General features: G+C 39.6%; 1 protein-coding gene and 2 pseudogenes across 6 annotated transcripts; 2 read left to right on the forward strand and 1 right to left on the reverse strand.

The window, feature by feature from the left end:
* The first annotated feature begins 604 nt into the window (after positions 1-604).
* LOC101723165 (T-complex protein 1 subunit zeta pseudogene) lies at positions 605-2,048 on the forward strand (annotated as a pseudogene).
* A 4,856-nt stretch (positions 2,049-6,904) lies between these two features.
* Positions 6,905-7,756, forward strand: LOC101723515 (small ribosomal subunit protein uS19 pseudogene; annotated as a pseudogene).
* Positions 7,757-8,050: 294 nt separating this feature from the next.
* On the reverse strand, positions 8,051-20,357 carry Mat2b (methionine adenosyltransferase 2 non-catalytic beta subunit). Of its 6 annotated transcripts, none has more exons than XM_087194862.1 (7): positions 20,162-20,357; positions 14,942-15,136; positions 13,776-13,890; positions 13,444-13,596; positions 11,092-11,285; positions 9,278-9,391; positions 8,051-8,948 (listed from the first exon to the last, which is right to left on the reverse strand). In XM_087194862.1, the coding sequence occupies exons 1-7, from the start codon at positions 20,189-20,191 to the stop codon at positions 8,778-8,780; spliced, it is 972 nt and encodes a 323-aa protein (XP_087050988.1). In that variant the 5' UTR covers positions 20,192-20,357; the 3' UTR covers positions 8,051-8,777. The 6 variants fall into 6 exon arrangements, with proteins under 6 accessions (XP_087050988.1, XP_087050987.1, XP_087050992.1 ...); XM_087194861.1 differs by lacking the exon at positions 20,162-20,357 and adding an exon at positions 18,009-18,233; XM_087194866.1 differs by lacking the exon at positions 13,444-13,596.
* Positions 20,358-27,254: the final 6,897 nt, after the last annotated feature.

Below are 27,254 nucleotides of genomic sequence, written 5' to 3' on the forward strand. Positions count from 1 at the left end.
CATCAGCCAAAGAATGGACAAAGAAGATGTGGGGTTTTTTCTACAATGGAGTACTACTCTGCCATAAAGAAGGGTGAGCTTGAAACATTTATAGCTAAATGGATGCACCTTGAGACCATACTCTTAAGTGAAATAAATTGAACACACATGTTTAAGTATCACATTGTTTCTCTGATGTGAGAAACTGAAAGTGGAAATACACACTAAAATGTAAAATAGACATTGGGAAATGGGAAGAAAATGTTCAAATGAGAATGGAAACAAGGGAGGGAGGAAGGGGAAAGGAAAGAAGGAACAAAAAGAAGAAAATCGAAGGAAAGAATGGAAATGAAGCTTTTGTATATGGGTGGGGAACAAAGAGCAAGATATATCACGTACCGGTACAAATTCCCTATAATGAATTTTATCATTATGTATGCCTAAAATGTACCAGTAAATGTTTTGCTAAATAAAACTAGCAAAAAGTCTCAACACTGTTATGTTTTACAGCTCCTTTCTCAGGAAGCTACTCAAGAATGTGCAGCCAGAAGACCCAGATAGAACTTCCCGGCCACGCTAAGCCAGGGCTGCCTACCTCGTGCCTGTCTCCCTCCTCTTCCTCAGCTGGGGCAGCAATGGCAGTGAAGACCTAGAGCCCCAGAGTTGAGTGTAGCAGCATGGCTTGGGGACTGCAAGATGTGCTGAGGACCTAAAGGCACCATGAAAATGCTCGTTTCTGGCACTGGAGACATCAAGCTTACTAAAAATGGCAATGTGCTGCTTCATGGAAGTGCAAATTAAACATCCCACAGCCTCAGTAGCAAAAGTAGCAACAGTCCCAGATGACATAACTAGTGATGGTACTACTTCCAACATCCTTATCATTGGAGAGCTGCTGAAACAGGCATATCTCTACATTTCTGAGGCTTTTCAGAATAATTACTGAAGGTTTAGAAGCTGAAGGAAAAGGCTCTGCAGGTTTTGGAACAAGTCAAAGCAAGCAGAGAGATGGACAGAGAAACACTTATAGACATGGCCAGAACATCTCTATGTACTGAAGTTCATGCTGAACTTGCAGATTTCCTAGCAGAGGCTGTAGTAGATTCCATTTTGGCCATTAGAAAAAAAAAGATAAACCTATTGACCTGTGCATGGTTGAAATTATGGAGACGAAACATAAATCTGAAACTGATACAAGCTTAATCAGAGGGCTTGTATTGGACCATGGGGCCCTGCAATGGAAACTGTGTACATCCTCACGTGCAATGTCTCCTTGGAATACGAGAAAACAAGTGAATTCTGGCTTTTTCTACAAGAGTGCAGAAGAGAGAGAAAAACTAGTAAAAGCTGAAAGAAAATTCAATGAAGACGGAGTTAAAAAAAATAGAACTGGGGCCAGGGATTTAGCTCAGTGGCACTGCTCTGCCTTGCAAGCACAAGGTCCTGAGTTCAATCCCCGATACTGCGAAAAAGAAAAAAAAAAGAAATAGAACTGAAAAAAGTCAATGGTGATTCAGACAGAGGATTTGTTGTTACTAATCAAAAAGGAATTGATCCCTTTTCCTTGGATGCTCTTGCAAAAGAAGGCACAGTAGCTCTGCGTAGGGCTAAAAGGAGAAATATGGTGAGGCTGACTGTTGTTTGTGGTGGGGTGACTCTAAATTCCTTTGATGACCTAAATCCTGACTGTCTGGGACATGAAAGACTGGTTTATGAGTATACTTTGGGAGAAGTTCACCTTTATTGAGAAATGTAACAATCCTTGCTCTTTCACATTATTCGTCAAAGGACCATGTAAGCACACTCTCACTCAGTCCAAAGACGCAATAAGAGATGGCTTGAGGGCTGTCAAAAGTGCTACCAACAATGGCTGTGTGGTTCCCAATGCTGGTGCAGTAGAAGTGGCGATGGCACAAGCGCTGATTAAACACAAGGCCAGTGTCAAGGGCCAGGCCCAGCTCAGAGTCCGTGCATTTGTTGAGTTGCTCATTATTCCCAAAGTCCTTGCTCAGAACTCTGGCTTTGACCTTCAGGAAATATTAGTTAAAATTCAAGGGCCAGGGATTTAGCTCAGTGGTTCCGGCGCCTGCCTCGCAAGTGCAAGGTTCCGAGTTCGATCCCTGGTACCAAAAAAACAACAACAACAAAAATTCAAGCAGAACATTCAGAGTCAGGTCAACTTGTGGGTGTGGATCTGAACACAGGTGAGCCGATGGTAGCAGCAGAAGCAGGCATATGGGATAACTGTTGTGTGAAGAAACAGCTGCTTCATTCCTGCACTGATTGCCACAAACATCCTCCTGGTTGACGAGATCTTGCCGGCCAGAATGTCCTGAATGGAAGCTTCCCTGGTATCATCTGAATCCTGAAGACTACAGAATGATCCTGAGGAACAGAGTTGTGGAATTTTTGTCCAAGATTCAAATGATTTTCAAAGGAATTTTCTTTTTCCACATGAATAAAAGGAGAGAACCCTTGGCATCTATTCAAATTATAATGTTGTGGAATTCTAATTACAGTATTTTTTAGTTGCACTGAGTGTACACACATAAAGCATGTCCTTTTTTACCCAGAAAACAGGTGGTTTTCTTCTAGCTAAATTAACATAAACTTCCACCTTGTTTACTAAATATTCCTTGGAAAAAAACAACAAAAACCCAAAACAAACAAACAAACAGAAGAATGTGCAACCAAAATCTGAAAGCACAAGAAAGTGAGAGAAATTAAGTGCAGGTAAAAGGAGACCCAACACAGGAGAGACAAAGGAAATTTTGAGACAATTGTGCAGGGAGACCAGAAATGCAACACAAGTCCACGTTGGAGCAAAATGACTAAAGAGAATTAGTCAAGGGCTTTTGAAATTGTACTACTTTTTTGTTGTTGTTTTAAACTTGGGCATATCAAATGAGCCTGGCCCACCTTCTTATCTGTTCTGGCTCTATTCTCCATGCCAAGAATCCTAGAATAGATGAGGAGACTTATTTTGCCTGAAAGCCAGAGATACATAGCAATTAACTCCAAAGCAGAAAATACACAGCAATACAGCTCCCCTTACGACATTCTTACTGACCACACAGTCCCTTCACAAAACACTATCCTGCAGGTCCAATTTTCCCAAGGCTCATTCATGTCCTTGCCCAGTGAGCCCCAAGTAACTCAGTAAAGTGTCAGGAAAGCTGAAGCCAGTTAATCTCTTCAGCATTGTCTCTTAGCAGTGGAAATACTGCCCCTTCTGTCTCTGGCTAGGTATGTGCTTGTACCTGTTTTTCAAATCTAAATAATTACAGTTGGAGACACATTATGGATTGTAAATAACTGTGAAGATACTAATACAAAAGTCAGGATGCCACCTTATATCCATTAGAATAGCTGATGAGAATGGGAGAAACCGGAACCTGTGTGACCTCCAGTGAGGAAGTAAAATGGTGCAGCCACTATGGAATATGATAGTTGCACAAAAAATCAGAAACAGAATTATTATAAGATCCAAAAACTTTATGTCAAGTGTTTACCAAAAGAACTAGAAGGGAGAGCCAGGGATTAGCTCAGTGGTTTCGCCACCTGCTGCGCAAGCGCAAGGACCCGAGTTCGATCCCTGCTACAAAAAAAAAAAATGAGAGAACTAGAAGGCAAGTCTCAAAGAAATATTTGCCATCCATGTTCATTCCAGCATTATTCGCAACAGCAAAGAGGTATAAGCAACCCAAATGTTCACTAACAGACTGATAAACAAAATGTGACACACAGATTATTATTCCGTATTAAAAAGTTAAAGCTGGGTGCAGTGGCACACACCTGTAATCCCAGCTAGTTGGGAGCCTTGAGGCAGAAGAATCTCAAATTCAAGGCCAACCTGGGCAACTTAGCAAGACCTTGTCTCTGAATGAATGAATGAATGAATGAACGAACGGCCTGGGGAGGTAGTTCAGCACTCCATGGTTCAGAAAAGCAACACAAATAATAAAATAAAATGTTAAGAAATCATGACATATGCTGCAACGCAGAAAGATCTTGAAGACTTTTTTTTTGGTACCGGGAAACGAACTTGGGACCTTACACTGATGAGGCACAAAGTGGCACCACTGAGCTAAATCCCCAGCCCGATTTTGAGGACTTTTTATGCTAAGTGAACTACATCAGTCATACAAAGTTAAATACTGAATGATCCCACTTAGATGAAGTATCTAGAGGAAATTCATTGAGACAGAAGAATGGAAGTTGTGAGGGGAATGGGAGAAGAGTAAGGGAGAGTACTTGTTAATGAATTGCACTTTTGCAATATTAAGAGTTCTGGCAATTGATTGTTTAACTGGTGCGAAGGCAGTTAACCCTATTGAAATACGCATTTCAAAATGGTTAAGATGGTAATGGTTATGTATATTTTACCACAATTTTTTCAAAAGTAAAAATTGGGGGAGGGGTGGAAATGGTTACTTCTGGAAAGAAATTTGACACCATAATGGTTAACGTGTTTTATCTGACCACTTGCCTGGGCAAATGGGTGCCCAAGTATTTGGCTGAATTTATTCTGGGTGCTTCTGTGAGGGTGTTTTGAGTATTTACATTTACAGCAGTGGACTTTGAGTAAAGCAGTTTGCCTTCCATAATGTGGGTGGGCCTCATCTAATCACACAAAGGCCTAAGTAAATAAAGGCTGGCCTGCTCCAGCAGACTGCCTTCGGATGCATCTGCAACATCACACCCATGGGTCTCTATCTAGGCTGCTGGTCCACCATATAGATTTGAGACTTGTCAGCTTCCATAATTGCATGAGCCAGTTCTTTATAATAAGAATCTTTACTTACACACACACACATCACCTTTTTGTTTCTTTTTCTAGGAAACCCTAATATAGGCACAATAGGGGTAAAATATAGTAAAGTGCTATTTCTATTTCTTAACCTGAATGATAGGTACTTGAGTATTCTTTGATTTATATTTATGTTTTAGGTTTTTTTAATGTGATTCTTTTCCCAACTAAAAACAGTTTAAAAATCTAAGATAGAGATAAGATCAATCTATTCACCACAATTCACATCTTATTAAAACTCTTCAAGATTTTAAATAAAATAAATAACCTGGACCTGATAAACTCATCTGTAGCCAGAGACTGTTAAAGTTTGGCAGATTTATGTGGATCATGGATGATGGATCCGCAATGGGTCATCAGAAGAAATTAAGAGCTTTTGCAATGTCATTATGAATGATAATCCCCCATGCTGCTCAGAGACAGGCTATCCAACTAGATAAATCCTGGTGTCATTTCACAAAGCCTGTATTTTTTTCCCTCATTTATACTAACCCTCTAATTTCTGGGTAAATTCTAACTATGGAAGAACATTTCTGAAGGCCAGAACCATCACTTTCTCAACCTGCAGAAGGCCTAAGATGGAGTAAGCACAGAAAGGTGTTGGGGGGGGCGGGGGGTTAATGTAAGAAAAATGATAGCCAGCCCTTCAACATGCCAAAGTGCTTAACTAGCCTGGATAAGTTTTAGCACCTCACATTAAAACATTCTGAAGCCTTTATAACCAAACTTGTATTTCAACAGCAACATTTTTTTATTTTAACTAGGAAAAAAATTGGAGCTGTCCAGTAATATATAATATGTATACATGTTATAAATCAGAATCAAAATGAATGCTACAGAAAGCAAAACAATTGTAGGTAAGGCTAATTTCATGGCTATCTTTTGATATAAATCATTCATAAGTGCATATTTAAATTTGAATGTGTCCAATTACCAATTACATGCACATAAATTCAAGTTTTTGTTTGGCTGGTTTTCCAGAAAGGGCCTTAAATGTAACTCAGTATATGTGGCCCAGCCTGGCCTTGAACTCACGATCCTCCTTAATTCTTTCCACGATTCTGGTTGCAAACTGAATTGGATGAGAACCAAATCCAATTCAATGTTTAGGTTCAAAGTTGACCTTATGGGGAATTTGATTCAGTTCTCATCCAATTTGGTTTGCAACCAAAATTGTGGAAAGAATTAAATTTGTGAACCTAGGTACCGCTGTACCTCTAGAAATATATGCAAGGAACTGATCAACATTGGTTTCTCGCAAAGGTGGAAAAGAGGTGGTAACAAAAGAATGAGAAGAAAAAAAAAAAAAAGAGGGCCAGGGATTTAGCTCAGTGGCACTGCAAGTACAAGGTTGTGAGTTCGATCCCTGGTACCAAAAAAAAGAAAAAAATGAGAAAAAGAGGTTTTACTTTCTGAAACTGTTCAACATTGTACTACATGGATTGTAGCAAGTGAAACCCAGCATGCTTTAATTCAGTGGGCGTCAAACCCAACTGCCATGCTGCCTACCTTAGAAGCACTCAGGAAATTTTTTTTTTTTTTTTGGTACCGGGGATCAAACTCAGGTCCCTGCGCTTGCGCAGCAGGCGGCGAAACCACTGAGCTAAATCCCCGGCCCTTCAGGAAACATTTTTTAAAAGATTAGCAAGTCTCAATTTTCAAAATTCTACTTCATGGGTCCAAGGTAATTCAATAAAAGTATTTCCTGGTTAATTCCAAAAGTGTTACTTTAAACAAATTACACAAATCTGATCCACTCTACTCCTCAGTAAATTAGCAAATCAGAAACAAATACTGAGTCCAGTGAGAGAATAAAAGCATACTGAGGGAAAGCATTTAAAAAGTGAAGGCAAAGTACCTGCACAGGACCCTAAATAAAAGATGCCAAATCGTGCGAGCCACTCTACCTGATCTATTAGGACCTGAATGTATCACAACTAAGCTCACCTGGCGTGCTGCGTGGCGTGCTGCGTGCCGTGCCGTGTGCCGTGCCGTGTGCCGTGCCGTGCCGTGCCGTGTCGTGCCGTGCCGTGCCGTGCCGGCAGGCCTCTCCTGCGCCACCAGAGCTTCTGCCTCCGGTGAGGGCCCGGGTCAGGCCCAGTTGTGGTAGTCCACTTCCACCCTCTGGCGCCGCTGGTGGGCCCAAGGGCCAGCCCGGGGGTTCTCCAGACCACTTAGGGCAGCGAAGGCCTATTGGACCTGTGACCTAACTGTCCGGGCTGAGACCCCGTTGCCCAGGTCACAGGACCCTCCCCGAGACGGCCTTGGGGTAGTGTGTCCCTGTGGGTTTCCGTCGGCCCAATGTGGGTCTCGGGCTCTCACGCACCACAGACCCGCGGTCGTGCAGGGCGAAGTGGAGCGGAAGCAGCAGCTAACTCTCCGGAAGTTTACCTACCAGCTACTGGACGTATCCTACAAACAGCTGATGCAGGTCTACAGTGCTTGGTAGCGGTGGTGGCTACACCGCGGCCTGCGGCAGAAGCAGCACACGCGCTCCTGGAGAAGCCAGAGGGGAAGACACACCTTCCGGACAGGATCTTCCTGCCTGAGATGGTGGGCAGCATAGTGTCTACGACGCCAAAACCTTCAGCCACATCCAGATCAAGCCTGAGAAGATCAGCCACTACCTGGGTGAGTTCTCTATCACCTCAAGCCCGAAGCATGGCCAGCCTGGCACTGATCGGGGCCACCCACTCTTCCCACTTCATCCACCCTCAAATAGCCACCTGGCCAATAAAGGCACCACTGCCACCCCTCAAAAGACTGGAGTCATCTGAAATTACATAGTATAGATACTCTACGTTCTTCAGAAGGAACATTCTATGTAAATGTATAACAAGATTATATTTTTAGATAATCAGTTGGTACAAGTAGATACAATATTATTCTAGATTCCAAGTGGTGCCTCATCTGTCTTCATTATTAACCACTTTTTCCTATGCATTAGATGTTACAAGAATTATTTTTTTTTTAATTAATGAAACAAGCCAAGTGTGGTGGCACACACCTGTAATCTCAGCTACTGGAGAGGCTAAGACAGCATGAAGATTGCAAACTCTGAGTCCAACTTAGACTGTCTTGAAACTTTAAAAAAAAAAAAAAAAAAGGCTGGGGACACAGCACAGTGGTAAATCACCCTTGGGTTTGATGCCCAGTACAAAAAAAAAAGGAAAAATAATTCAGTGCACCAAAAAAGAACAATTGGACAGCTGGTCCTTCCATTTAAAAGGATAACTAAATACAAGAAAACCAAGCATTACATGCCAACAGTATGTATTTATTATTCATGAGCAGTCAAGACTTACAAGGGCCATTATTATTAGTATCACCAAATATGAAATATCACTTAGCAACATGGAGTGAAAAGGACAGTTATATATTTATATTAAAAAAAGACACATACACACTCTCAAGTGCTTACCATACACTGCTACAAAAGCAGGAGGCAACAGGCTTCAGAAGTTCCACTATACATAACATGTTGAAGTATCTCAAGCATAAAAATTGTACTTAAGTTGCAAAAATAAAGTTTCTTTCTTCAAACATTTGATCTGAGCTCAAGCAAATAACACCAATGATTTTTATACAATTTCACACACTTGAAAACAATCAACATACAACAGTCAACAGCTGCAAAAAAAACCCCCTGAAAATATGAAAGTTATAGGAGTGAACAATGCATTTCATCCAAAATAAGTTTACAGCAGATCTGTTTCATCCTGGCTCTCAGATATTTAAGAACCTTAATTTTATTCAAACCGCAAATTAAGCCAGAACAAAATGATAAAGACAAAAATCATTAATGCAAACAAGGCATCAATGCCCTTTAAGTTTCTTTATATACCTTCACTAGTGCAAGAGCATCATTTACCTGAAAAACTGAGTCACAACTGAAGAATGCTCATACAAAACTATTTCCTTTTTTTTCTTTAAAAAGTGCCACATACCATACTTTTCATTAAAACAAAAAACCACAAATAAACATGTGCTAATGAAAAACCGTTTGTCTCCATCTCTTGTCAATGAGGAAAGGCCAGAGTGATTCTTTAATTCCAATTCGAAATGGTGTTCGCTGGCCAATGCCCAAGGTCTCCAATTTGGAGCAGTCAAGCTGAGCATTTCTTGGACGTTGTGCTCCTATGACAGGGCTGTCAGTAATCTTTAAAGAAAAATAAAAACAAAAAAGACAAGTGAACAAAAAGTCATATCTTGAGGATTTATATTCTTTATTTCATTTTGCCCTTATTTGAACATCCCTGAAAAATGTCTTCCACCATCAAGACAGTATATTTTCTATAAACTTCAGTATTTATAGACTTCTCTAGAGACCAACAGTTTAGAAAGTTTACAAGCAAAATTCACACTGATTAGTGCTGAGAAGAGATGTTATCCAATATACCCAACATCCAAAAAATATTATCAATAATATACACTTAAGAGAGGAATCTGGACTTTCAAGAAGCCAAGTTTCAAATGCCATGAACTTACAGGTCTTAAGTGACTGCTGGGGAGGTTGAAAGCATCTGCGATCGCACATGCCATTTCATACTTAGTCATCTGCTCATTGCCAGACCAGTGGAATGTTCCCTTAATTGATGGATCCTACGAACAAGGACACAAAAAAATCCAATAGTTTCAAATGTTTGAGTTCGGTGGGATGATAGGTTTGACAATAAAGCTAGTCTAAAAGGTCAAAGAACTATAAAACAACTGTCCTATTTTGGAAGGCTCTCCACAAAAAATATAAAATTCCTAAAAATATTCCCAGCCGAACATAAAAAGCAGTACCTAGAATTTAGCCTTACAAAAATGTTTAAAGCAAAAATGTAAGAGGATCCAATTTTATTTAATTAGTGGGAATCCTAAAAATGATTAAAGATTTTTATGGAAACATTCCAATTCAATGAGTATTTCAAATTATCCTAAACTAAAACCAAAACCATTTTTCAAAATAAGCTAAAGGTATAATAAGCAAATTTTGGGGCTAGGGATTTAGCTCAGTGGTACCATGTCTGCCTGACAAGCACAACGTCCTGAGTTCGAATGCTGGTACCCAAAAAAAAGCAAATTTTCATGTATTAAGATGTATTAACTATGGGGAGCTGAGGATCTCCCAGCTGCACAGTGCCTGCCTGGCAAGTGCAAGGTCCTGAGTTCGATCCCCAGTACCAAAAAAAAAAAAAAAACTTTGATCATTTTATTAATACTCTAAATCAGTGCCTAGTCTTATAGACTAGATCAGTGCCTACTTTCTGAAATGTTTAAAATTAACTCCTACTGAAATATCTTTTTAAAAAAACTACGGGGCGGTCAAAATGTACAGTGGCTAATTTTTTTAATTACAGTAAAAGATACATTGCCATTAATCCTTCTCAAAATACTTCCTCCCTTACTTTGAACACACTTATCCCATCATTCTTGCCATTTTCTGAAGCAGTTCTGGAAATCCTCTTTCTTGAGTGTCTTTACAAGGTCTAATCACAAATTCAGTGCCATCCAACAGAAAGACAGGCTTGTAAAAACGTTAGTGTCCTCAATCCACCAATTCACTGAATCTGGCACAGTGGGACTTCTTCCCGAAAATCAAAATAACCACAAAACATGCAAGTTTTGAATCTATTCAGGACATCAAGGCAGCCAGGCAGCTGAACTAAATACATCCATGAAAGAGGACTTAAGAACTACTTCAGAAAGTGACAATAACAATGGAGCAAGTGTTCAGAATCAAGGAGTATTTTAAAGGGGAACCAATGACAATGTCATTTACTGAAATGAAACTTAAATGTTCACCATATTTTATCACACCTCATATTCTTAACTGGCTAAACTGACAAATTCCTACTGAGATTCTTGTTTGGCACTATGTATAACTTAATCTGAAAAACAAATCTTAAAAGATATTAGCTGGGCCAGGGATTTAGCTCAGTGGTTCCGCGGCCTGCCTTGCAAGCGCAAGGACCCGAGTTCAATCCCCAGTACCAAAAAAAAAAAAAAAAAAGATCTTAGCTGATGAATTTGTTGCCTAGAGAGCACATACAAGGTTTCTTTACCTCGCAATAAAACAAACCTTGAAGCCTGTAGAATGTAGGAAACAAATGCAAACAGAAGAGCCTATATTTTCATTCCTCATGAATACAGTCTACTCTCGAAACTATTTTTGGTCTCCTAGTTTTATGAAAGTATCTTCAACTTTCCCTCTGAAACACTCCAAGTTTAGATATGAAAATTCAGGCACAGAAAAGACAGTGGGGCTTTACTACAACGGAAATTAAGACCCTTCCCTTCGAAAGAGTCTTTCTTACCAGCATTCTCTTCTCTGCCAGCTGTCGACACACAGTGGCTACATCTTTGACATGAGTGGGAAACCTCTGCTGCCAGTGGTCCATGTTTGCTGACTTGTTGCTGAACTGCACTTTATCAAACATAACAGTTACAGCACTTTCTTCAAGCTTTTCAACCTCCCCATACAGAACAGGAATTCTCAAAACAGCAGCTCCTAGAGATAGATACATGCACAATTTTAAAGCTGACTGGTTCCTTCCTAAGTTTTGATGGTGTATGGAACAGTATCAAAGTATAAACCCTGCCTTTTAATAAAAATATGCCAAAATAGCACAGTTCACCTATGATGCCAAATTAATAAATACGACACTGAGTATTTTTAAATATGTTCTATCATTTGGGATACTTTTATTTGCAATCCCTACATTAATATAATTATTAAAAATAAAACCTATCATGGCAACTAGATGCAATGAATAATCCTAATAAAAGCAATAAAAAGCATGTTGGGGACAACTGAAAAATTCCCATATAGACTATGTATTTGATTACAATGCTATGTTAGTGTTAAATTTCCTGTGTCATAACTACATTGTGACATTGTTGAAGTATTTTCTGATTATATTCAAAAGGTTTGACAAAAGTATACATAAAAAACAAACATGCCAGGCCAGGGATTTAGCTAGGTGGTTCCGCCGCCTGCCTCGAAAGCACAAGGTTCCAAGTTCAATCCCCAGTACCAAAAAAAATAAAATTTATGGATTTAATATGTTTCGATCCCTGGTACCAGAAAAAGAAAAAAAAAATAGCAGTAGAATTAATATGATAAAATGAAAAAAAATGGAAACAAAGTCTTTGTAAATAGGGAGGGATGGAGGGGGTTGAAGGGAGGGCAGGGGAATGGGGAAAAAAATAAAGAACCAGGAGAGATTATGTAAAGGTACAAATTCCCAATGATGAATGTCATTATACTGTATACCTAAAATGTACCAATAAAATAATAAATTAAAAAATGCCAAAACTTTAACAAGTGCTGAATATACGTGAAGCATGTGTGTTTATACCCTGTACTTTTTTACATTGGTTTATTTTTTTACGTATTACATTTTTGGAGGAATTGGTACATATAGTGTATCTTGATCATCTGCCATCCTTTCCCCCTCCCTACCACCTTCTTTTTCTCTCTTCCCCAATCCCCTTTTTCCATTTCCAAAAAGTCTGACTTTATTTTACTCTTTATTTATAGTTCAAGTTTCTCATGTAAAAAAAACCATATGGTATTTTACCTTCTGGTTTACATTGTCTTAGAACCAATGATGAAGGAATTTTGAGGTATTTAGATTCAGTATTACTCGTTGCTTAGGAGTTGTAATAGTCTTTAGATAACTGGCTTTTTTTTTTTCTGGTACCAGGGATGGAACTCAGGACCTTGCACTTAACTGGCATTTTAAATTGCAAGTAAACATTTTCTTTTATTAGATAAGTAAACATTAAAATATTGCTATAGTTTGGATGCTGTGTCTCTTCCACACATCCATGCTGGAAAATTAACCGCCAATCCAACAGTATTGGGAGGTGGATCCTCTTGAAAGATGTTTAGGTTGTAGGGGCTCCGCCTTCTTAGATGGATTAGTGCTGTTTTATAAAACAGTTTGATGGAGGGAGCTCATCCTTCTTGCTCTCTTGTTTTACTGTCATGTGAGAGGACCAGCAGCAAAAAGGCCCTTAACACGTGCTGGCACCTTGACATTTTCCATACAAAACCACATTTCATGCTTACCTCGAGACAGTACTTAAGAGGGTTTCCATTCTTTTTCTTAAAATCTATTTCAAAAATTGTTGTAATTTGTTATACTTTCATTCTTTTTTGTTTTGGTTTGGTTTTTTTGGTACCTGGGATTGAACTCTGGTCCTTGTGCTTGCGGGGCAGGCAGCGGACCCACTGAGCTAAATCCCTGGCCCTATAATTTCATTCTTATAGTTTTAAATTTCTTTTAAAATTTGTTTTTCAGGGATACACTTATATGCAAAACAAATATAGGAAAAATGAAAAACCAAACATAAGAGAATACCTCAACCTAGCAGAATACTTCAATCTAAAAGAAATTGCATTATTTTTTGAAAGTAGATTATAAAACTTAGCACTTTAGGATTTGTTTTCTATATATAAAGATGTGTATATATACACTATAGATGGAAAAAATCGAGAATTCATTAAGCAGTTATCCTTTGGGACCTTAAAAATCCTTACTTTTCCTTTTTATTAACTATGTTTTCTGATTTCTATTTATATTCCTTGTCTTTTTCAATTAAAAACATATAACCAAAAACCAGCCCTCAAAAATAATCAGAGGCTAAAAAAAGGGTCTTACCTAAATTATTCTCCAGGACAGCCTTTTCTCCTTCCAATTTTGTTTTGCCATACAAATTTAGGGGAGCTGGTATGTCTTCCTCCCTATAAGGTGGATTTGTTCCGTCAAACACATAATCTGAGCTAATGTAGATGAGAAATGCTCCAACTGCAGCTAACAAAAAATAAATAAATTAAGTCTATCAGATTTTCACATGACATTATTCTTTAGTGGACTTTAGAAAACTTTGTTCTGCATGAACAAATCCCTTATAAGTCACCTATAAAACTTTTGTCTTCAAAAACTCAGTGATTATTTAATATTTCATGAACATTTTATAAAGTCACTATTACCTGCTTCCTTTGCTAAATTCCCAGAAGCATCCACATTAAGCTGAGAAGCAGCATCTGGCTGATTCTCCACAACATCTGGTCTTCTCTCTGCTGCACAATGTACTATGACATGAGGCTGGAAGGTAAACCATGATGTATTTTTAACCCAAAATGGAATAAAACAGAGGAACTACAGCTTTCCTAGAGTAAATGAAGTCAGAGAAAAATGTTTCTTAAATCGACATTCCTTCAACTAAAAATACCCACCTCCCCCCAGTATCAAGGACTGAACCCAGAGCCTTATGTGTGGTGACATCCCCTAGCTCTATTTAGTTGAGACACGGTGTTGCAAAGTTGCCTAAACTGGCCTTGAACTTGCAATTCTGCATCAGCCTCCCAAGCAGCTGGGATTGCAGGCATGTACCACTGTGCATAGCTATAATTTTTAGTATAGTTCTGTCATGCTTGCTTTCCCCATCAAGGTTCAAAGTTCTTGAAAATACATATGTAAGTCCTGAAAATGAAAGAGCAATTCAGTAATTCCTACACAAAATTAGAGGGAGGGGGGACTATTTCTGTTCAAAAGAAGTTTCATTTCCCAATCTGGACAGAACAGAGTTGTCATATTGTAATTAATATGAGAAATAGCAGAGTGTGGTGGTAGACATCTGTAATCCCAGCACTCTGGGAGGCTGAGGCAGGAGCATTACAAGTTCAAGCCCAGTCCCAAAATTAAAAGAATAAAAAGTTGCCTTGAATGTGTTACGTAGCAAACACTCCATAATCCAAAGTTTTGTTGTTTGGTTTGGTCTTTCTGAGACAAGAGTCTTGCTATGTAGTTCAGGCTGGCCTCGAACTCACTACATAACAGGCTGGGCTCAGACTTGCAGTGATCTGCCTTCTGAGTGCTGGGATTATTACAGGTGTGCACCACTATGCCCAATCCATAAACCAAAGATTTTTCAGAATGCTTCATATTACTGTCTTTGTCAACCAATGTCACATGCTAACCTTTTAAGAAGTACTTACATCTTGCAAATCTAAAACAAGTGTATTACATACTGTTTCCGCTGAATATGTTAGAACTTTAAGGTATAGTAACTTCTTTGGGAACAGGTACTTTTTTTATATCATCCAATTTTTAACATAATTCATGCATACATTAAAATAAATAAATGAAAGCATACCTGAAAATCATGAATGATGTGATGAACTGCTTCAGAATCCAGCAGATTAACCTGTTCAAATTTTGGCCTTGCTCTTCTAAAACCACAACCAGTGGCATGCCAGTTGTTCTGCTGAAATTCTTTGTACACAGCTCTACCAAGAAGCCCAGTCGCACCAGTAACCAGAACCCGCCTACTGGGGACGTTCACTTCCTCCTAAAGGTGAAGAGTAAAACTTAATTTACTTGAAAGTAATTCTTTTACAGAAATGAGTCACCATTGTTCAATACATACCTCAAATCTAAGTTTTCTGATTCATGCCACATATCTCCAAGTCAATTCTAAAGTCAGACCAAAGCTTAATCAAAACTACAACCACAGTTTAAGTTTCAGTAATTCCAAGAATGCAAGATGATACTTAAGATAATTACCAATTTAGATTTCATATCAATAAGGCTTTATTTTTGTATTGATGATGTCCTACGGAGTAATAAACAAGAATGTTGTTCTTCAGTTTATAAAAATGTACAAGTGGGCTGGGGATTTAGCTCAGTGGTTCTGCCACCTGCCTCTGAAGTGCAAGGTCCCGAGTTCGATCCCCAGTACCAAAAAAAAAGTACAAGTTTTTTGGTATGGTGTGGTGTGTGGTGGCACATGCCTGTAATCCCAGCACTTAGGAGCATGAGGCAGGAGGATCCACAGGGGTTCGAGGCCAGCCTGGACTACATAGAGAGTTCAAGGCCAACCTGGACTACAGAGACTGTCTCAAAAAAAAAAGAAAAAAAAAAAAGTACAAGTTTTAAGCTTATTTTATAGTCTGATTAAGCTTTTGGGTTATATCTCCTAATATGATTACAGTGTAAGTTGACATTTTTAGTTTTTATTTCTTCCAAATGTCAATGATTTATTACATTTGGATGGGGGTCAGAATTACTCAGAATTTCAGAGGAATTTACATAAAAGAAATTAATTTGTTCCGTACAACAGAGTACAATATGTTTTCTAAGTTTGACCAAACGGTACTTTTTCCTGAGTTAATTCTAAATTTACCATATGTGCCTATAGTTAAGAGGGATTAAACACAAAGGCTAAGGAAAAATATTTTAAAATGGTCAATCTTGTTATTGTGACAAAGAAAAATTCCTTGTATAAAGAAGTTAGAAAAGAACTATGCTTTAAGAAACAATTTAAATCTCTATATCCAAGGCAGTTTCAAAAATCTCCCTCTTCCCAAGATAGGTAACATTATATTCCCTTCTATATTCTTAAATAAGAGCCCAGCATGGTGGTGCATGCCTATCATCCCAGCACTCAGGAGGCTGAGGCAGGAGGATTGCCAGGCCAGCCTAGGTAGGCTACATTGTGACTTCAGGGCTAGTGTGAACTACAAAGTGAAACTCTGTCTCAAAAAAAAAACAATATTGAAAAAAGAAAAATTTCATTACATTTTACCATCTTTGGCTTTTTTATTTCAAGGGTTGTTATAGTCACCTAATTCTGGGCCATCAAAAGCTTTATGTATACAATAACAAAAGACTTTTTTTTTTTTAGCTTTTACTTAGTCAGATATGCTTGTTTAAAGGGCACCAAAATCTGATACCTTTAGCATCTCAAAAACCTACCATAAAAGGGCTGATAGAGAATTTCAGTGTAAAAATAAATTCCTAAAACATTACTTCTTGATTTAACCAATTTCAACACACTTAAAAGGCTTAAAGAAATTTTACATGGGCTCTCCTGCAACATCTGGCTCTAAACCAGCTGATTAACAAAAATAAGAACTTCAGGGGCCGGGAATTTAGCTCAGTGGTTTCGCCGCCTGCTACGCAAGCGCAATGACCCGAGTTCGATCCCCGGTTCCAAAAAAACCAACAACTTCAGCTAGCAAAATAATTTCTTCGAATTTTGGCAAGAAAACAGCTCTAAGTGACTTGAATGTAAGGAAGAAAAAATATGCCAAGTCTAGTAGAGAGGGAAGAAAAGAATTTACAAGGGATAAACACTATAAAGATTCCTGGAAAGATCTCAATACTAAGGAGGCAGAAATGGCCTAACTCCTACTCTACTGTACCACACAGACCTCGTTCTTAACAGGAACCACTACAGGTGTTTATCTAACATCAACGGTAAGACAGTTCTCGTTCTCAGTAGTGAGTTTTAAGAGGTTTTGAGACAGCAACAAATATGTGCCAAGCTCTCAATTGTACCATCTTGAACAAAGAAAAATATGCAAAGCCATTTCCATTTCTTTACTGAATTTCTACTGCGAAAGTAGATTAAGCTTTCAGAGCGCGCACACACACATATACACGTATGCATATATATAAACAGCGCATTTATTCTACCAACTGTAAACATACTATATTTTGAAAGCATGCAATTTTTGCCATTAATAAAAACTGCCATCTCCTGTGTTATAAGACATATTGGTAATTTCTGGGGACCAGTGAATGCTAGGGGACTGGGAAGGGAGGGTGGGAGACACCAGGGATGGACCTCATCATGCTAACTACAGTGCTTCAAAGACCTAGGCGGCCAAACAGACCTGTATTTGAAACCCTGCTTCGCTTACTGAGCACAAACTTGGGCCAAAGTCTTACCCTCTGTGCCTCAGTTTTCTCATCTCTAGAAGGGAACAGCAACAGAATCTCAGAGCTGCTACAACTAAACAACATCTTACGTGCAAAACAAAATCTGCCTCGTACAAATTAAGAGTTGAGTAAGTTAGTCATTTCCTACGCTGTCATTTCTGAAAAACTACCTTCGCTTCTTTCTCAAAACTACGAACAAAAGACGAAATAAAGAAATAATCAAAAGTGAAACTTCACCCTCCCCCTCCGTCTGCGAGAAGAAAACAGAGAACTCAGAAAGAATAAAGCAATGTCGCCTACAGTGCGAGCTCCCGGCCCCGCGCTGGGCGCCGTGGTAAACAAACGGCGGCGCCACCCCCCGGCTCTGCGGCAGGCGGCTCCGGCCCCGAGGCTCGCACCGGGAGGGCGGCGTCCGCAAAACCAGCCGCGCCTGCAAACGGGGCTCGGACCCCTCGGCGCCCCTGCTTCCCACGAGGGACCTTGGCAGACTCCCTCACCTCTACCAGTCGGCAGCACCCCGGGACAAAGTGGATGGACAGTTCTTTCTCCCGCCCCACCATGCCTGCCGTCTTCACGCCGCCAGCACGGCTCCGACCGCACTTCCTCCGGGCGAAAACGGCCACAGAGCGCAGCGTCGAAGCCCGAGGCCCGCCTCCCCCAGGCCCAGGACGACCCTCGCTCGCCGCTTCCGGCTTCCGCCGCTAGCGCCGCGCCTGCTCAGTGGCCACGCTTCGCCGACGCCCTAGACTGGGGCGGGCGCGCTCAGGACGCTCCCGGCCCACGCGCCAAGTCTTAAAGTGGTACACACAACAAAGGCCCTCAAGGCAAGCAAAGACTACAATTTTGATTGGGAGTGTGGGTTTTTTTTAACTGGGGAAGGACTGAATTCAATAGCCTACAATTTCAAGTTTGCAGACTGTGCCCAATGCATAAAAAACAACTGAGCATGTAAAGTATAAAGTAGAATAAAATACTTTTGAAGTGATGGATGATGAGAGAAAGAAGGAAAACAGGTGGACTTTATCTAGAGAATTTAGGTGTCGGTTTTGAAAGACTTAGAGACAATGAATAAAAATAGAAGTGCTGCCATCTGAGTCATCAACACATCAGGAACTATTTGTTTTTCTGGGACCCTAAAAACAGTAATTGTGAAATTCTAAAAATGTGAAACTACTTTCAACTAATTAAAAAGTGTAGGGGAAAGGAAAGATAATTAGCTGGATATCTGTTGAAAATGCAGATTGTCAAATTTTCACCGAATGACAACTGTGGTAGGAGAGTCCCAGACCTTGCTTTTTGGTGAATTTAACAGGCGTCAGGACCACTCGATGAGAAGCCCCGGCTGAGGGCTCGACCCAAGCCTCAGGAAGCAAAGCAAACCCACCCAGGAGCGCAGGGAGCGCGCGAGGCTGGGCGCTCCACCACCTGCCTCGCTTCTCAAAAGTAAATCGATAACCGAAGGTGACGATGCCGTGTACCGCTTCCTGAATTCCCTACAGTTCAAAAGTTCAAGAAGCGTCCCCGCCAGCCAACCTGGGGAAGTTTACCCAGTTTAAAAAAAAAAAAAAGCCCTGCACAAACCGTGTAGGAGTCGCCCACTTTTCACCCAACAGCCCGAGTGGCCCCCTCAAACACTAATAGGAGATTTAAAAGTTGGCCACAAACGTGACCTCGGTGTGGAATTTCCTCAGGCCTGTTTCCATAATCCTTGTTGGTTTATTTTGATGCTAAAGACGAAGCAACCTTTTAAAAAGGTCTTTTAATGTCAAAGACTCCTGACTTTCCTTCTTCCCCCAGCCCCCAAATAGCTTATTTCCTTATTCATGTAAACATAAAGGTTTCTTTACAACAGAAGGCAGCCTGTGGTCTTTTTTGTGATTTTTTAAAAAAAGAATCCTGGCTGTTATAAGTTCATAAAATTTAGCATTCCTTGGGGGACTCCTGAAGGAACTGCCAGAGCACAAAGCAAGTACGAAGTGGAGACAACAAAGAAAACGGAGGAGCTGGGAGCAGATCTCAAAACTTCTCACCCTCCTCACTTAAAATGCAGGAATTAAAAATTGCTTTCAACAGGAAGATTCAAGGACTTAAATAAGCAACTAGCATTTTGATTCTCAAAGCAGCACTGAAGAAGGAACAAAAGTTTGCTTCCCTACCATTTAAGAATCTGATTTGATACTTGTAGGTAAAAAGTTCTACGGCATATGCTCGAGTACGGTTTTAATCATTTTCTTTAATGAGGATAAGAGCCCATATTAATTAAACGCCATCTTTTTCACAGATGTTATCAACTTCACCTGGTAGCCAAGGGAGCAGCCTGGTACTAAAAGTTAGGTTAGCAGATTCAACTCACACAAAGACAAAAGCTGGAACACACGACAATCAATAAAAATCCCGACATGCAGAGACCCTTCATTAGTTTGGTAAATGAAACGGCTGTTCTGTTTTGCATTTTAGTCGACTCCTGGGTCAGTAACTCAAGTTGGTTTATTCTTCGGGATCCTAAGATTATGTTTTAAGTCAATGAATGCCGCCCGTTTCTAGCATTTTCTTTACATATCCATTCTGCTTTATTACCAGGCGCCTGCTGGAATGCTTTCAAAGGAATTCTTACTCCGAATGCTTCTTTTCTTGAACCAGTAGCTCTTACCTGTTCCATGTCCTCTGGCATTTCAGGCATGACTAGAATTATTTCGGGAAAACAGAATGGAAGAGTCCCAACGTCTACCGTCTCTGGTCGGGTCTTTTGTCTGCTCCTCCCGCACCGAGCTCAGGCACGCCAAAACGGGAGGAGACGCTCAGCTTGACCTTTTAAATTAGCATTTTGATTCCAATCCCGGAATCTCTTGCACTTTTCCACAGTGCAGTAAACTGGCAGCTGATTCCCTGTGGTAGTTTCGAAAATACCCAATGAAAAGTTTCATGTTTAATTTCCAATCAAGCAAGGATTCTTACAAAACCATATAGTTGAATCAACTATTAAGCTACAACTTCCTGTCAAGAATTAACTGAATTTCTCTTGCAGAAAGAATAAGCTAACAATTGGAAAGCATACAGTCCATGCAATTGTTTCCTGTTCTGAATGTTTTATTCAATCATATCTTATTATAATAAAATGTGTTTACTAAAATTATCCAATCCCTTCCCCCACCCAGTGCTTTCAGATTCACTTGGCTTGGGCGGGGGATTTAGCTCAGTGGTTCCCCCGCCTGCCTCACAAGCACAAGGTCCTGAGTTCGATCCCCGGTACCAAAAAAAAAAAAAAAATTCACTTGGCTTGAAGCTGAAATCTAGCTATTCCAGAGGCCTGAGGCAGAAGTATCTCAAGTTGAAGAAAAGCCTGTACAATTTAATGAGACCCACTCTCAAAATTAAAAGGGCTGGGGACTGACTTAACTCAGTGATCTCTGAATTCAAGCCCCAGTACAGGAAGAAAAAAAAAATCACGGGTAGAAAAGTCCAAAGACCTTTTCCTTTAACACAGTTCAGCCCCCTGACTGAAAAACTGGTAGGTGGAATGGTCCTAAATTTAGCTAGGCATTAAGGACTTGTAGATGCACCACGGAGCCTGAGGAACAAAATCACTCTGAGTCAAATGTAGTTACTCATTTTTTTTTTCCCATTTTTAACAATTTGAATGATGATGAATGTGCTCAGCTAAGCGTTGAATTATTGCTCTAGATTATGGCTCTGTACCAATTTAAAAAAACAACAAAAGTTGCCATTCAAATTGAGCTAAAAAAAAATCTTGTAAGTCTTGGTATTCTACCCATTTAGAATATACAGCACATGGCAACCTCTCTGAGGCATTCAGAGGGTCTATAAATTATGAAGAACATTTTTTGGTGTTTGCATTTAAATACATGTCTTTAAAATTAGCATTGTCAAGATGTAAAAGCTAAAATATTAAGCAAGCATAGGAAAAAATATATGGGAATACTTTCTTCATGACCTAAAAGTAAATATTTCTTAGATATAACAGAGAAATCAAAACTACAACTTCTAAAAATTAATATTCATCAAAATGAAAAACTTCACAATAAAATGTGACAGGGGAAAATAACTCTCAACCTGTTAGATGTGCTGAATTCATGTCCCCCTGAATATCGAAGAATGAATATTAAGGGATGAAGGAGGTAAGAATAGGAAAGGTTTACTAAGAGAAAGCTCATGACAGACAGGAGGGTCAGACTATTTCTCCAAGATTTTTTGTTTGTTTGTTTGAAACAGAGTCTCACTATGTAGTCCAGGCTGCTTGAAGTCCCTGTGTAGCTCAGGCTGGCCTCCAACTCGAAACAATCCTCCTGCCTTAGCCTCCTAAGCTCCAAAAATATTTTATACAGAAAAATCACAACATGGGTACAATGTGGGTCAAACTACAATCAACCAATAGGATTATAAGCGTCGTTGCTTAGCTATATTAATCCAATAGGAAAGCGAGATACATGGTGAGGTTTATGGCTCATTAACTTTAGCTGATCTGTGTACTTCTAAAATAGAAACAAAAAAGGCATTTGGGGGAAGGGATGAGTTAGTATGTTCTGGTCACCCATCTATGTGTCTGATGCCTGCCTGGGCCCAGGAACCACGGGTGCTAATTACAGTATAACCTCAAGTTGCTGTTTATCTCTAGGGGAGGCTTGTAGGCCTGGCTCTTGTGTCTCCATCTTGAGGCTGGACTCTCTTTAGATTTACCTCCAACAACAATTTTGATGTGTTTTTATCTTCTGTATTGACTCACACAAAGGCCCAATTCCTATCTGCCTGCCTATTAATTTCTATCTAACTTAGCTGTCTATAATAAAAAGACACTAATATGGAAATGAATAAGCAAACTGCAGACTGGGAAAAATAATTCCAATACATAGATCTGAAAAGAACTTGTATTCTGAATATTTAAAGAACTCCTTCAACTCAATAATTTGAGAAAAACAATTTTTAAAGTGGACAAAAAAAACCTTTTTTTTGAAACAGGGTTCTCGGTATGTAGTTCAGGCTGGCCTTGAACTCAAAGCAATCCACCTCCCTCAGCCACCCAAGTGCTGGGATTACAGGCCTGCACCATAACACCTGGCTTGGACAAAATTTTTTAACAGACAATTCACAAAAGAAGATATAAGATTGGTCAATGTCTTAGTTACTTTTCCTGTTGCTGATACAAAATATTCAACACTCAAAGTTAGAGGAGGAAAAGTTTATTTGGCTTACAATTTGTAAAAGTTTTAGTCCATTGTTGGCTGGCTCTGAGGCAGGGGAGCATGCCACAGGGGCAACACACAGGAGAAACAGTCCATGACAGGGTAGATAGAAGGCAGTAATCAGGGAAGTAGTGAAGAGCGAGCAGTAGTAGGAAACAGCAGCAGCGAAGCCTCCCTTTATATGCCATCCAGGCTACATGGCACATAGGGTGGGCCTTCCCATTATCCACACCCAGAACTGTGCTAAACCAATTAATAGACTAATCCACACACCCTTAGTCCCAAAATCAGACCACTAATCCCAGCATCACACATCCTAGATCCAGTTGCCTCCAAAAAAGCCCACCTATGACCACATGGGGCTTTGAGGAGACATCTTGATACAAGCCATAGCAGTCAACAAGCACATAAAAAAAAGAGGCTCAACATCAGGGAGATGCAAATTAAATTAGATACACAATGAGATACCAATTTCATATTTAACAGAATGACTAAAAAAAACAAACTGACAATATCAAATGCTGGTAGAATGGAGGAGAAAATTTACCTTTACCCTTTAGAGCTTGTCAGCTGGACCTGAGAATTAAATTAACATAAGACAGAAAAAGACCTTATAAATTCATCTAATGCACAGGTGCCTTAATAAGGACTTAAAGACCCAAAGACATAGTTCAACATTCATACATTGAATGAGACAAGAACAGTAAATTGTGAAAAAGAACTTATGAGATGATGCTAAGATATGAGTTAATTTCATAAGTTTTACATAGAATTTTCTTGGCTTCAACTTCCCATCCATGATATTAAGAAGTGTTACTTTGATTCTAATACAGAGAGAGCATCTATCACATAGGAATTTCATCTCCAGCTTTTAAAAAACCAAAAGAAAGTCAAAATGATCTTGCATCTGCTGTTTTATAAGTTCTGTTAACTCAAAACCGTCACTATGCCAGGGTGGAGTATTCTTTTTTTTTTTTTTAATAGCAGATTTTTCCATTTATTATTGTTGTGCACACCTCCCTCCTTGCACTACGGTCGAGGCTGAGTGATCTATGGCCAACTGGCACCAATTCTCCAACTCAAAGTGTGCAAGGGGAACACACTCATGTGATCCTCTCTGACAGAAGACACACCAGGCAACCGGTCTGCTTCTGTTCTCCTGAATAAAATAACTAGCAGGGCTGTTTGGCTGGGAGGCAGGCAGGAGTGCACCCTACCTCAGTCAGAATCCATCGTGAACAGCTGGTTGTTCTGTGGGTTCCAGTACAGGCCCACTGCTGAGTTGTAGACCAGAGACCAGATGTATGGGATGAAAAACTCCTTGGGCTGCTCCTCTTCCAGGTATTTGAATTTCAATTCTGGAAATATCTTTAGTCTACCTTTGGGCAATGCAACAACCCCTTGCTTAATGATTTCCAAGACCTGTTCCACTCACAGCTCAGCTCCAGCTTGTAGCAACCTTAAACTAAAGAAGGTAATCACCAGCCAGGGATTTAGCTCAGTGGTGCTGCTGCCTGACAAGCAAGGTCCTGAGTTTGATCCCAGGTACCAAAAAAAAAAAAAAAAAAAAAAAGAAGGTGATCACCAGATCAATATTTTGCATTGTATCCTCAAATGAAGGATGAGTTTGAAACTGTTCAAAGAGATCCCGTTTGTAAAGGAGTGTATACACCAAGTTTGGGTTGTGGTGAAGAGAATTTGTCAGGCAGGAATTGATAATTTCTAACATCATTCCCATCACTTCTTCAATGAGATTGAGGTCCTGTGCATACTCTGGTGGAGGAACATCACTGGAACTCAGTGAACCTCTCAAGGACTGTGTGGCTTGTTCCAGAACATTGTTACATTTTTTAGTTAGCAAAGAAAACATACTGATAATCCTCTAACCAGCATACTGATGGAGGGAAGGAAACTGTGCCAACATATTTGCTAAAGCTGAGGGTGGCATATTCTTAACTTCTTCACTAATAAGCAATTTGAACAACTAGAATATTCTAGTTGAGTATAAAATGAAAATGCCACTTTAAAAAACTGTTTGCAGTTTTTAAATAAAGTTAAACATGCCCTGTCCTATGACCCAGTAATTCCACTTATGGGCACATAGCAAAGAGAAATGAAAGCACAGATCCATAAAGACTTACACATGAATATTCATAGCAGCAAAATTTGAAATAGCTTAAAACTGGAAATAAGCATCTATCAGCTAATAAATGGATAAACAAACTGTGATTCTTTTTTTTTTTTTTTTTTTGGCTTATCTTTAAGGATTGATTCTTAGTTCACTTATATCAAAATATTTGATGGTGGGGTCGGGGATTTAGCTCAGTGATTCCAGCTCCTGGCTCGAAAGCACAAGCTCCCAAGTTCGATCCCTGGTACCAAAAAACAAAACAAAACAAAACAAAAACAAAAAATCTTGGTGGGTTAAAAAGTTGTACTAGCCAGGCAGGGTGGCATGCACCCACTGTGTAATCCCACCCAAATAGGAGAATCCAAAGTTCGAGCCCAGCTGGACAGGCTGTGGAGAAAAAGGAACCCTTCTTCACTGCTGGTGGGAGTGCAGACTGGTGCAACCACTGTGGAAATCAATGTGGAGATACCTCCAAGAACTAAAACTAGAAGTTCCTTTTGACCCAGCTATACCTCTTTTTGATATCTTCCCAAAAGAATTAAAAACATCATACCACAGCGATAAATGAGCACCCATATTTAGAGCAGTTTGTAATAGCTAAATCTTGGAAACAGCCCAAAAGCCCATCAACTGATGAGTGGATAAAGAAGATGTGGGGTTTTTTTTCTATAATGGAGTACTACTCTGCCATAAAGAAGGATGAGCTTCAGACATTTACAGCTCAATGGATGGACCTTGAGACCATACTCTTAAGTGAAATAAATTGGACACGTATGTTTAGATACCGCATTGTTTCTCTGGTGTGAGGAACTGAATGTAGAAATAAGGACTGAGATGTAGAATGCATGCTGGGAAATGGGAAGAAAGTGTTCAAATGGGAAGGGGAACAAAGGAGGAGGGAGGGAGAAAGGAAAGAAGCAACAAGAAAAAAAGTGAAAATAGAAGGAGAAAATGGAAACAAAGCTTTTGTACATAGGGAGGGATGGGGGCTTGAGGGGAGGAATGGGATAAAATAAAATAAAATTTATAAAACATAAATAAATAGAGGTATAGATTAAAATAAAAAAGTTCAAGCCCAGCCTGAGCAATTTAGGATCTATAAAATCCTGTCATAGCTTGTGTCTACATGTCGCTCTAAAGCTTTCTGCAGTCTTAGATGGGGCTTTTTCAGAGGTGGTTGAATCTAGAGTGTGTGATTGATTCACACTACAATGCTAGGCCCTAGGGCACTAGGATTAAGGGTGTGAGTGCTACCCACCCTAAGTAGTCTGAATAAGATAAAAGGCGCAGAAAGATACTGTCTTCCCCACCCATGAACTGTAGCCCCTCTGCCTTGCCTGCTTGGAGGCAGCTGATTATGGACTGAAACCTCTATAAACTGTGAGCTAAATAAATCTTTCCCTAGGGCCAGGGATTTAGCTCAGTGGTTTCGAGCCCTGCTGCGCAAGCACCAAGGACTGGAGTTCGATTCCTGGTACAAAAAAAAAAATTTTCCCTTTTATCTTTGGGTGTCAGGTATTTTGTATCAGCGAGAGAAAAGTAACTAACAAAGACCTTATGTCAAAAAAAAAAATAACAACGGACTCGGGATGTGGTGTAAGGCCGCAGTTTTGCTTATTATACTAACTGTAGTAAACAAGCAGATGACAAAGTCTCCAAAGTTAAATACTTTCTCAGATTTTTAGTGTATCTAAGAATTAACAAGTGTATTAAAAAATGCAGGTTTATAGGCCAAACTACAGATTTGAATTCAGAACTAGAATAGAGCCTAGGACTGTGTAAATTATTAAAAACTCAATGACTTTGATAAAAGATAATGAGGTTACTATGGAGTTAAGCTTGTCATTATTTGAACTGGACAACTGGATGGATGGTGGGAAGCACAGAAAGAACATTGTTACGAAATCAAAATAGAGGCAAGAGCAAGCAACGGTGCTTTCGCCTCTTTAACCCTTTCAGATTAAGAAAAGTCCTCTATAATCAAGCTAGGATGATATGATGGGATGTACTGCAAGCTGAAAGTCAGTTAAAATGTTCAGAATGAGAGGAAAAACATAGGTATTACAGAAGTAGTTAACAACAGAAAACAAAATATCAGGGCCAGCTTGGTGGCGCCCTGCCTACCTTGTAAGTGCAAAGTCTCAAGTTCCATTCCTGGTACCCCACCCCCAAAAACCTCAAAAGATATTTTGGTAGAAAATGTTGAACTTCACTTCATATACCTATGGATAGGTAAATACAAGATTATAAAATATCCTTATAAACATAACATCAACAATATTTCCTTCCTTTTTTCTTTTTCGTACCAGGGATCAAACTCAGAACCTTGCGCTTGCGAGGTAGGCAGCAGCACCACTGAACTAAATCCCCAGACCTTTTCTTCCTTTTTTCCAAATCTGAAAATGTCTTCATTT

Source organism: Heterocephalus glaber, unplaced genomic scaffold (assembly GCF_053883595.1).
Source record: "Heterocephalus glaber isolate CG9 unplaced genomic scaffold, H.glaber_assembly_v1.0 deba00001606, whole genome shotgun sequence".
Taxonomy (NCBI): Eukaryota; Metazoa; Chordata; class Mammalia; order Rodentia; family Bathyergidae; genus Heterocephalus; species Heterocephalus glaber.